At 36.7% G+C, this 12608-nt stretch overlaps 1 protein-coding gene across 1 annotated transcript; it reads left to right on the forward strand.

The window, feature by feature from the left end:
• Nucleotides 1–414: 414 nt before the first annotated feature.
• On the forward strand, nt 415–10961 carry LOC105060530 (uncharacterized). Its single transcript, XM_010944288.2, is given in 7 exon segments — nt 415–838; nt 4261–4662; nt 5010–5058; nt 5133–5354; nt 5357–5429; nt 8035–8095; nt 10599–10961. Coding segments are annotated over 7 exon segments (1209 nt in total). The 5' UTR covers nt 415–484; the 3' UTR covers nt 10647–10961.
• Nucleotides 10962–12608: the final 1647 nt, after the last annotated feature.

The following is a 12608-nucleotide window of genomic DNA, read 5'->3' on the forward strand; positions in this document are numbered from 1 at the left end:
ATTTATATCTCGGATCAGATCAAATTTGAGTAGTGATTGCCCCGGCTTATTATTCGATCCGAATCCGATCCGATTTTATGATATATATTGTTCAAATATGGACTAGTTGTATGAAATATGGATTTTATGGCATTTAAATTTGATTAAAATTTCAAAAGCTAAAGAGTGATAAATAGATTATTATTTAATATTTTTTTTTATTTAAAAAATCTCATTTAGATGGAGAATATTTGATCGGATAATCTGATATCCAATGGGATAAGATAAGCGTAAAAAAAGTGTTGATCCATCGGCTAATGTGTCGAGTTCTGATTGACCCAAACCGCATCCGACCCGGCTCATTGCCAAGCCATTTATAGCAAGCAAATGGTGAAGGGCATAATTGTGATTTAACTTCCTGCGGATCGATCCCATCACAACGTCGCTTCGTATCATTGCCTGCGTCAACCAACCGTCGGCAAGAGTCACCGCGAGTGGAGGAGGGATGGCTCTGAAACGGGCGGCAGCGCTGTTTGCAGCCGGCGAGACTCCGGCGACGGAAGGCCTGGACTTCCGTGCCCCCGTGGATGACGCCTGCTACGCGGTGCGGCTCCTCTTGGAGGAGGAGGGAACCCTCCGCGTGATGTACTGCAATTTCTCGGATGTCTACGACGAGCTCTATCGGGCCGATGGGTTTCGGACGGTGGAGGAGCTGGAGGAGTTCCGGGGGAGGTATCGGCCGACGACTCTCCAGCTTCAGGACGATGAGTACTGGAAGGTGATCGAGGGCATGGAGGTTTGCGTCTCCCACACGTTCGGTGAGAGCGACATCCATTTCTTCGACACCATAATTGACGCGGTGAGTGGTTCTTTTTAGATTTTGGGTACGATTAAGCGTTTCTTGCTGATTTATATTAGATCTTTTGTGGTGGGATGTGGGTCTTTTACGTGAATCTTCAGGCGGGTTCTCTGTTATCCGATGAGTCTAGAGTATTGGCCTTTGAAATTGGTTCTTGGATCTCAAAATTATCTAGTTCTCCGTAAAACTTGTGTTCTTTAAGCGTTATTAATTTATTTACTAACTTGGCATGATTTGTTCTGGAGTGGGGATTTTTGGTGTTCGTTGATGAATTTTTCCTTTTAGTGTAAACATGGTAAATTATTATGACTCGTTTTGTTTTTTTTTTTTTGTTGTTTTTGTTAAATAGATTGCAGGGTCCCACTTCGACGATCCAAGCATGGTACACTACCTCTAAATTATCAAAAGATTTGGTATCAAGTAGTTAAAAAATAGACAGTTTAAATAATACGAGATAATATATTTTTTTGACCACTTGACGCATATGCTAGGGTCCTTAAGTCACATTTTGTTGCGTAAGCAATTTCAAGATAGTATATCACACTATCCAATTCAAAAAAAGATGTAACTAATGTAACTTGAAAATATGCATGCATGCATACATGCACATGTATATACGTGTGCATTTGCTTCTCTCGACATGAGAGGGGGTATCTATTCCTCTCGGGTCTAAAATTAATAATGCACCAAATCAATTAAAGATCTATACCATTAGTCATGATTTATAGTGCTAAAAATACTTGAAACTGAAAATCATGTGGTGGTCTCTAATCTGTGTATTAGGTTGCTGTAAAAAATAAGTGAATGATTAAAATGATCTGAGGTTAGATTTTACTATGATCTAAGCATTAAAATATGTTGCTTTTTAACCTATATATATTTTAACATATGCAAATTATGATCTATAAGATGGATTCTCAATTTAAATACTTTATCATGTATTTTAGCATGCTAGGACAATGAAAACCGTCCATGTTTATGTCCATGTAATATATAGGTTAGAGACCACTAAAATATATGATTCTTGGTTTCTAGATGTTTTCAATCATAATTAACAGCATGGGTTCTTTAATTTGGGCGTCCTGTTACATCTCATATATACATATACATGTGTGCATTTTGTTTTCTTTATTTTATTTTCTTGGAAATGTTGGTATATTGTCTCTATATTTATTTGATTATTTTTTCTTGATTGGGATTGAAACTTTGCAGGATTTTTGTTTTTTTTAATCTGGTTTTTGGTTTTCATGTCTGGATTTTTTTTAAAAAATCTGTAAAAATTCAGGTCAGAGCATTCTTTTTCTTTCATGGTATCAGATTTTTTTGGTTTTAAGGTCATTGTTTGCATCTCGAAATTAACTGTTCAATTTTTTAGCAATAGTTATATTTTCAAGAGTTATTTTTTATTTTTTTAATTTTTTGTGCATGCCAGTCTTGTTTTGGAGTGGGAATTTTATGTTAGTCGCTATTTCAATCTATGTTTTCTGTCCTTTTATGATATTCCGGGTTTAGATTTTGTTTTTTGAGCTCTCTTAGTTAAAATTTCTTTTATTCTGTAGTTTGGTATCCTAAAGTTTTTATTTGCATTTTCCTTTCTTTTTTGGAAATTTTTTTTTTAACATGTTTGATGTATGTGAGAGGATGGATGGTTTTGGTCATATTAACTTCAAGCTTAACCATATTGATATATACAATCCTACTTCTGCTTCATGAATTCTCTTGTCTCTCTCTTAAAGGGATAGAACCCAGTGAGGTGCTCTTTTCAAAGAACAACATATGTATAATAGGGATCATGGACAACTTGCCTTTTGATTGCTCAAGGAGTTTGTGCTGTTGTGGCCGGGTTCTAATAAACAATATTAATGTTTGCCATGTATAATGTCTTTTAGTATGCTCTGTTCTTCAGAATTCATTTGTTGTGAAAGTGGATCATTTACTTCTATTTCTTACGGAGGTTTTAAATATTTGGGCTGTTATTTTCTGGAATTAGAATTCAGATTGCTGATCGATCTCGTTCTATGTCCAAAAATATTGAATTGTTGTTTGACATGTGCTGTTACATACTTAATATTTTTAGCTTCATCTCTGATATGTGATATCAACTGAACAATTGGTTATTTTGTAGATCTTCCTGGTGTTATTTTGTTTTCTATCAGGAAATTATGCTTTCATTTAATTGAATTCCGACAAATATTCAATGTCAAATGTGTCGATTTTGTCTTCTAACAAGTTCCTTCTATTGGTTTCTTTCTGTCGTTTGTTTCTTTGGTCATATTTAACTAGTAGTTCTTTCTTCCCACAAAATCAGTTAGCTGCAGGTTTAGCATATTGATGTGTTGGTGCTATTTGCTTTCATGTCATGGTGGATTCTGATTTTTTTTTTAATTTTAATTTTGGTTTTTTTGGCTTTTCTGTTAGCTACTATGGTGGGGTTTCTATCCTTGGGTGGCAGTCTGTTTTGGTAGTTAATCCTTGAATTTTGCGCTCTTTTATTTTTTTTAAATTTTTTATGTGTACGGTGTAAAGTACATTGGAAAATGCTTTGGGGCCAAAACCTGGTAAAAAGAAAAAGCTTCAAGCACACGTGTCATAAGGAGATTGGTGCTTTCTACTAGGGATCCACTGTGTGTTGTGCTAACATCCCAAATGCCAATCCCCTTTTGTCATATGGTGCCCCGGTTATGGAGGCCTTTTTCTTGGTACATTATTTGGGTCCCGTAGCATTACACATGTACATTTACTGTGCTAATCTTGTACCAAAACCTTCAATGCTACAAAGTAAGAAGTTGCTATGCAACACTTTAATTATGATAGTGAATTTCAACATTCATGCTTATTGAATATCTATGCATGTATTCTTGCATGCTTGAACATATGTAATGTTCTTTAATGTGCAGGTGTCTGCGCGCACGCGCGCACACACACAAACACACACATGTTCGCCTTGCATTGTGCTGACATCCTGAATGCCAATCCCCTTTTTTCATATGGTGCCCTGGTTATAGATGTTATTTTCTCGATACCAGGTTTGGGTCCTATAGCATTACTCATGTATATTTAATGTGCTAATCTTGTACTAATCCTCCAAAGTAAGAAGTTGCTATGCAACATTTTAATTATGATAGTGAATTTCGATAGTCGTGCTTATCAAATATCTATGCATGGATGCTTGCATGCATGAACATGTGTAATGTACTTTAAGATGCAAGTGTCTATGAATATGTATATGTATGTATGTACGTACGTACATATGTATATATGTACATATATGCATGCAGGCTTGCATGCAGATGCAGACAACAATGGGAGGTGACTAGAACTGTTATAATGGCTTTCAAGACCCTTCTTAAAAATCTGATCTATATCAAGTCATCATATTGATCTATTTTTCTGGATATTGAACTAGGGTGTTCAAATGGCAGGCATCCTTTTCCAAACATAAATTCTCTGAAGGAGAATCTATATGTACCTGCACTTTTAGGGTTCTTTGGCAACATGGTCCTATGGCAGGGGAGAAATCAATAGCTGGTGTAGAACATATATGCATCCTTCAGTCTAAAAATGTAGAGGACCAAACATTAAACCACTTTCTGGACATTGCAAGGAGGATACTGGAAGAAACAAGCAATCAAGTGGACCCAGCAATTAGCCCTTTTCGAGCAACACCTAGGATTTTGTGACCGGCCCCAAGCCATGAACCTGAATCAGTTGGATCTGGATATGAGTTTTCTCATGTAACAGTTGTTGCATGCCCTGGTGGAACTCATGGTTCAACAGTTGACGATCGTTCAAAGAAGCCACAAAAGTCTTTTCTCCACTGCAAGGTATGTGTGTGCATGTGAATATATATGGTTATCATACACCTGATATAAACTGAGAATTTTTGTCTTTATCAATTAGAGGGCATGTTTATCTTTTGGGCACTTATGCTAAATTTTTGATAAGTTGCTGTATAATAAGAAGGGAAAAGTAATGTTTCTGCTGGTATCTAGTCTTGTACCCATTTTTTAAACCAGGTTACATAAGACAGTTACATTGCAGTACAACTCATGTGTGAATGCTATATGAAAAAAATTATAGAGATCAAGTCAAAATTTTATGTAACTTTCTTCATATATTGGAAGAATCATATTCTTGAGTTTTTCTTTTATTAATCTTCTGGTTGTTGTAGGAAATAATGATTCCTGATTAAAGTAGTGTTTTGGAGCAGACATCTAGAGGTAGACCTCTTTGCTCTTATTAAATGATAGCATGCAGGTGAAAACATGATTCCTGTCTGACCTTTTATTGGCAGGGAAGATTTGCATAAAAAGTAATTCCAAACTAGCTGAAGATTTGATGCAAATTAATATTTTCCATGAAGAAAGCTATCACGTTTTCCATATTGCAAATTTGGACAAAGATTTGTCATCGGTCGCGATCATGGATTTCATACATGAACACACATCCATATCTTGTCAAGCAGCTGTCTTTCCTTGTTATGGGTCAACATCGTATCATATGGGAACCATCTTTGTGAAAAGGAACATGCTGATGAGTTACTTGAATTTTCATGTGATCCTTCACACATCATCGGGTCCTCAAGTGGGAGGTGAAGTGACCATTTTTATTTGTCTTGAATTTTCATTGCTGAATAAAAATTCCTTTTCATTGAAATACATGCAATGCCAAGTTGAAGAATTAAATAATTTGACAATCATATGTTGGTTTTAAGAAGTTAAAAAAATGTGTAGTAAGTCTCTTGGATGTGTGTGGTGTCAGCTGCTAGTATGGTAGCATTAATCTAACATCTATTTTCTTGGGATTAAAAAAAATACTGTAAGATTACCTAATGTAGTTGCATTACCTACAATTGAATGTTAGGTAGGCTTCAACATATGGTGATAAATGAATAATGCTGCAGTTTTTTTTAGCCAAAGGTTTTAAGGCTCACTTTTTGAATGGAAGTTGGGGCATGATATTATTGCATAATGAAGATAACTAAAGGTGTCCCTCTTCAGCAGAGGCTTTGTAGCGAAGAGCGAGAGTGATGACTTTCTTGAGTCGTAAAAATGCTGGTAAGCTTCACCCTTGTGTGTCTTTAGCCATATAGATATATTTATATTTGGCTGCCACCTAGTTGTAGGAATCTTAGGGTGCAGTAAATCAAAATATTCAGGAAAATTCATATGCATCAGAGTACTCTCCTATTGTTATTCAAAATCCTCCCATTTGCTTAGTGCATGGTGGGCTGCCTCCATGTCAGCATCATCCAAAAAATATTTCCTGGCTAATTATTAGCCTTTTGTTTTTTTTTGGCCAATACATAGTGATTATCTTGGTTTTGTCTGATGCATAATCTGTTAGTTAGGTTATACCTTCCTTTCATTACTTAATAGCTCTCAATTTCTATAGGGTTATTTGGGTCCATTCAGGTCTCCATACACGGTGGGTTCATTTCAGTTGAAGTCATCTCAAATTCCCAAAGTACTTGTAACCTCACACATTGCCATCCATCTGTGCTTTATACCTGCAAACAACTCATTAGGCTTTTTTTTCCTTTGCCAGTTGTGTTTACTACCATGAGATCCATTTTGATTCAAGATGAATTTTGATTGATGTACTCCAACCTATTATGCCTTAGTTTCTGGACATGGCTGATCAACTGATAAAACTCTGAGAAATTCAATGACCGTTACTTGCATAGTGGCTTATCTCCGATCCACATTAGTGCCTCCATATATTTGATATCATTATGTTCTAACTTTTCTGTGCCAGTCTGAATCGTGGTTGCCATCAACCTTGCTGCCATTGAATGCATGATGTTCACCATATAAGTCAAACCTGCTTTATGTAGTCAACCTTATTTTTTCCTCAACAAAAGGAAGGTAGTCAATGTTATTGTGAGTAATGATTTATTTATTTTTTTTCAAATTGACCTTCTTTATTCACTTGTCTCATTGTGGTTTTCCGTTGCTACTTATTTTACCTTAGCATAATGCATTCTTGGTGTATGAACTATGAATCCCACAAAGCCATGGTGCGTGAAGGACAAATGTTGGGAAGCAGTATTCATGATCCCATTAAGATCACTACATTTCTACTTAAATAACAGAGCAAGGGATCCAAAATATTTTGAATTCTTTAATTTAAGGCAAAGAAAGGGAATCATACTAACAAGAATATAAACTAAGGCCAGAAAAAAAGCCTAATTTTGAATAACAGATGCACAATAAAATCTAGTCTTCCTTCAGAACTTGCTTCCAAACTTTCATCTCGAATGATGTTAGAACCATAGAATTGGGGTGAAATCATCATCAAGCACTCAGAAAAGATGTCAAATTATCAATAATCCATTCAATTATGATGTAAAGGTATATGGAAGTAAATAATGATTCAAGGCCTAAGCTAATCTAATGCATTATGTGACAAAACTAACAAAGGCATCTGGGAGTAGGAGGTCTATGGAAATCCACCAATAAATCAATTTAACCACGTAACTAGTAGGAAGATACTGAGTGCAATGTTGAACATATTCTACCATTATGACAGTATGCTTCAGATTCAATTGCTTCACTGATTTTTGTGACTGGATTCTTGACTCCACTGAGGACTCATGGTTCTCACATTATGACTGAACAGATCGTGTTAGCCCAATCATGTGCCTGTAGTGTAATGCATCTCAGAAATACTCTCCTAAATAGCTGACACAAGCCAATACATACCACAATGGCCATTTGTCGCCATTTGTCGATGTATATTCTATATTACACCAGCGATCATGCTACACCTTATTTATGATTTGGTATAATTTTGTATGGACCAACATATAGATATTTGCTTTAGATTGCAACTTCGCAAGTACTATCTTAGCCTGATTGTGCACTTTGTTTTATCACATCACCATCATACAAGGTAAAAAAAGCTTGTTTTTCTTTTTAATACATGATAACCATAAGATTGAGTTCAAAACTTTCAATTTATACATTTACAAAAACATTTGAGGTATAAATTTTTTTAATGAGCCATCTAACTTTCAGGCTTGTAGTGTAAATTTAGTGGTTTATTTCTCTTCATTATTATCACTAGTGGCAGAATGTCACTTCTGTTTACATATTGTTTGTTGATTATCATCTATTACATGTATTATCATTTGAAGAAGCTCATTTCATATGTTCAATAATCTTTTGTTTTGTTTCCTTGCTTATTCTTTTCAGACCTTGGGTGACAAGTGAAAAATGGTGTGGAGTAAACAAATGTGCGATGCCAAAATTTGAGGTTAGTTATATACACTTTTTGGTAGTTTGTGGAGGCGAAACAATATCTTGCTTGACATAAACATCCATAATTGAACTAGTGTCTTCTATGCCAAGCTCAGCAAGAAATCTTAAGAGCCATAGATTCTTTTCTCCCTGAACTCTTATCCTTTATGGTTCTATGAACACATTAGACATGCAGTACCTTAGTCTGATACTACATACACCGTCCATCATGTGAAACCTAAGATCTATTTGTTTCAAAACACCCTCAAGTTTACATAAACTATTTTATATTGCTGTTCTAAACAATGGCAGCTCCCAGGTTATTGGAACAGAGCTCCACCTCTCTCTTTTACAGGCTGATACGATCTGCTGAGACACAGAGGGTGTATACCTTTTGATTAGGTTATGTCATCTTAAGTAAGGACATTAAGGAGCAGTTTGGATGCATGGACCAGCTATCCATGTCTTACTTCCCCGAGAATCATATCTGTAAGGGAGAAAGCATCAGCAGAAATAAAGAAATTTAAAAGCATCGGAGACCTTGCTGATTGTATAATCCAAAAATTAAGGTTATCGGATTCCTTCTGGAGATGGTTTTCCATATCCATCTTCATTAGGCACTCTGTGGATGAAGGTTTCCATAATCACAGCACCTTTTCTCCTTCGTGTTAGATCCAGCACCAACATATGCCCAACCACCACCATGGATGGTATGTTAAGTGCATAAATTACCTCAGCATCCAAACAGGCCCTGTGAACATAACTACAGTTATCAGCCACTCATTTGTAGGTTTTGCCTTCTAAACAAAGCTATGTTTCTGCATAAACTAGTAGATCTATGACTATTTTGGGAAGATGTTTGCTTATGCTTTATGTGCTATTTTGTAATAATTTTGACGAAGGTTGTGTTCATTGTTCTACACAGAAATTTGCGAGCCTTGGATGCTGACTATCTTACTGAAACAATTGAATGTCTATATGATCATGGTTTATCCTCATGTTAAAAATCAGTCATTGATAACTGAAAACATGGAAAAGAAATGTCCATATAGCACAATGTGACTTGAGAATGGTAGATAACATTAATAGATCTGGAAGTGACATTCAACTTTGCATCATATACTGCAATAATCTGCTATTATGTCCAATAAGTGAACTCCTATTACACCAAAGGTCTACTTCCATCCGCTAAACAAAATGGTTTATCCCATGTAGCATTTTGAGCTTAAAACATAGATTTGGAAGTAGCTTCTTGGTTCTTAAATTTACTTGTGGCCGTAGAGGAGCCTGATGAATCTAGAGGTTCAGGTCTGGTTTTGGAATGCTGATGGGAACAGTGGTGTTATTTGCAACCTATTATCTAAGAGTTCATAGAAAGATGACATTGATATTTTTACCTCGGTAAAGGAGTGATGCAGTAGGATTTGTAATGTCGCTCCAAGATATGTTGAACAAGACTCATTGGTTACTTATGGTTAATCTGATCTCAATAATTTGGGTTTGAAATGGGTATACGGATGAAATGAAAATCCTACCTCTTATATCATATCATGAAGCTGTCTCTTTCCATGTATGTTTATATCAGCAGTTGGTGACCATGGGATGATCCAGAATCAAATTACTTTGTTGTCTCCTTGATTACATTGCCTAGGTATATATATTGTAGGATTTGATTTAACACTGGTTCAATTTGGAACTAAGGCTGTTTACGTGATTGAAATTGTTTATCTATGACCATACATGACTCAGGCTTGCCTTGTAAATGGAGGGGCAGCTGAAATTAAAGGAGAAGCAATCAAGAGAACTAAAGTTAATTTACTGCAGAACTAAAGAATATGACAAGGCCAAAAATTGCAAAGTTTGCATCTGGACTTCCATAACCATGTACAAAATTTACATCGAAGATTGACATGGGAGGAGAGGAAGATCATGATGCATGGTGATTAAAAATGATGATCGAGTTGAATTCTGAATTCTAGCCAGCACACGGGTAATAAATGGTTGTTCAGAAAATGCTTCTCTTATTTTCTGTTAGTAGTATTAACTGTCACTTGATTGGCATGAGATGAGATACAGGCTATCATTATGTTAATAACAAAATTCTCTTAGTTAGGCATCATCATTTATTCATGACTTTTTACTCCCTGATTTTTACTGATTATTCTGCTTTTATGAAATTCTATTTACTTTTGTATAATTTGTATTTTTTTGCTGATATTTCACATATTGATTTGTTATCTGTGTTTGATAATTTCTAATTTTTCTGTTAACCTTTTAAATGACATTCACCTTTTTTGTTTTATTTTTGGGTAAGAAGGTTCCAGACCGTTTGTTTGTTACTATGATTGTCACTGACTGGGTTTAGGCCAAACTGAATATCCCTGTCCTGCAATAAATGGTTTGATCACTCTAATTCCTTTATGGAACTCATTCTAGATCACTCTTTAGTTTCAGTAAGAGGGATGTTACATTTCATGACACCACTAGTGAGTTTTAGAAATTGTTAATTGTGTTGTCAGGTTAACTCGGATGCACTATCTGCTGATTTTGGGAGCTGCACCTATTAGTGTTCTATAAGTGGCGAGGATGCTGCCTTCCTTCTAAAAGTCTACCTTTTCTTAGCCAACCTATTTTGTGCACTGGTTGACACTGGACATTTTGATCCTCTCTAATCTTTGCTGGCTGCTGTATTTCTATCCTTGTAACTATTCTTGCGGGGCAATTTGTTGGGTTTGTTCTGTGCTCGTTCTTGTATTCTAGCTAATTTCACAGGAGGTGGGTAGGGTAATGCAAAATGCTAGTGGATGATTTAAGGATGAAGCTTTGAAAGTTCAGCACATGTGGAATGATGTTTTATGGAAGCAAAGTTCTGATTTTTTTTTTTTTTTTTGTTCTGGTCGTCTTGCAATCTGGCCTCTGTACTGTTTAACTGTCGATCCACTGCAGATACATAACTACATTTTTGCAAATTGCCATCCAAATGTTCTTGTTGTCATCATAGTCACATGGCTATTGTATGTCTGGAGAACGCTCGTTGGTTGCAAATGAGACCATGAGGCTTGTTCAGCTTTGGATGGGATCTAAAACTACAGGCATCCAATCTTTGATGAGAAAATGAAATAAAAAGGAAAAACATGGGAGGTGTCGGGATGCGAATGGGCCATCCGTTTGCTTTTGTTTCTTTCCAAGTTTCCTGCATTAATTAGATCAGTGGTTTTAGGCTTATGAGCAAAAAGTTGCAGGGGTAAAGATACCTCCGTACTGCTATAAACCGGATCATCTGAGGAACAAGATGACTCAATCGTAGCTATAAGTGACATCCAAGTTTTGCACAAGCATGTAAAAATAATTGGAGCGGCCTACAAATATAAAACTACAAAATAATTTGTATTCCAATCACTTTCAGGACTAATGTTCAGAGAAATGGAAACTGAATCTACTATTTGTAGGCAAGGGATATATGAGAGAAATGGAGGGAAAAGGGAAAGAGATGGCTAGGGCTTCCCCTTCGGTGAAGAAGGAAGCTGGAACGACCTCGATTGGATAGGAAAGGCTAGGTCTTCCTCATCGGTGACCATCATGAGGGCAAATTTAAAGGAGAAAGGGGTGATTAAGTGGCCTTCAAGGGAGTCCTCTTGCCCTACAAAAGGCAGTCCATCACAGAAAAGGTTGGAATTGGAGGGGGTTTCCTCGACGACCTCTGTAGTAGCGCCAAAGGTGACCATCGAAGGGATAAATGACTCGAAGCTTCGGCCATCCGGGTCCTGATTGCTTGCCGGAGGGGGGCAGATCATGGACATAGGTGGTCTAGGGAGTTCGCCGTTTCAAGTGGGAAACATCTAGAGCTTGAGAAGATGAGATTGTTGCCTTTGCAGAGGAGGAGATTGAGCGATCTTCAGCCAGATGGAAGAATGCTCTTGTAGGTAAGTTTCTTGGACGTGGAATTCCTCTTGAATATATGCAAAAGGAGATGAGAATTAGGTGGAACATCCAAGGTGATTTCCATGTCTCTTCTTTATCTGAGGGACTGCTGATTTTTCAATATCCATAAAGCGAGAATACTCCAAAAAGGACCATGGTCTTTGGTGGATCAACTGTTGTCTCTCGAAAGCTAGAGACCATAGTTTCAACCGAGCAGAAACAGAGTCTGACAGGCTTAGATTTAGCTCAAATTGCCCAATTTACCATCGGAGTTATAGGATAAGGAAATGATTATGAAGTTGGCATCAATGGCTGGTACACCCATGTATCTTGATGAATGGACAGCATCTTCTACCCAAATGGGATTTGCCCGAGTCTATGTCCTTATTGATATTACAAAGAATATTTGCCCAGGAGCCCGACTAAGGGTGAAAGACAATTTCTTATGGTAGCAATTCACTTATGAAGAGCTGCATGAAATGTGTTATGCATGTGGGAAGATCGGCCAAATCATGGATACTTATGGTTGTGCGGTAGCTCAAGGACACGTTTTCAAGCCACTTTATGGCCCTTGGATTTGGGCGGCTAGAATTCCTATTGCTTCTGCT

The sequence above is a fragment of the Elaeis guineensis genome, chromosome 1 (assembly GCF_000442705.2).
Source record: "Elaeis guineensis isolate ETL-2024a chromosome 1, EG11, whole genome shotgun sequence".
Taxonomy (NCBI): domain Eukaryota; kingdom Viridiplantae; phylum Streptophyta; class Magnoliopsida; order Arecales; family Arecaceae; genus Elaeis; species Elaeis guineensis.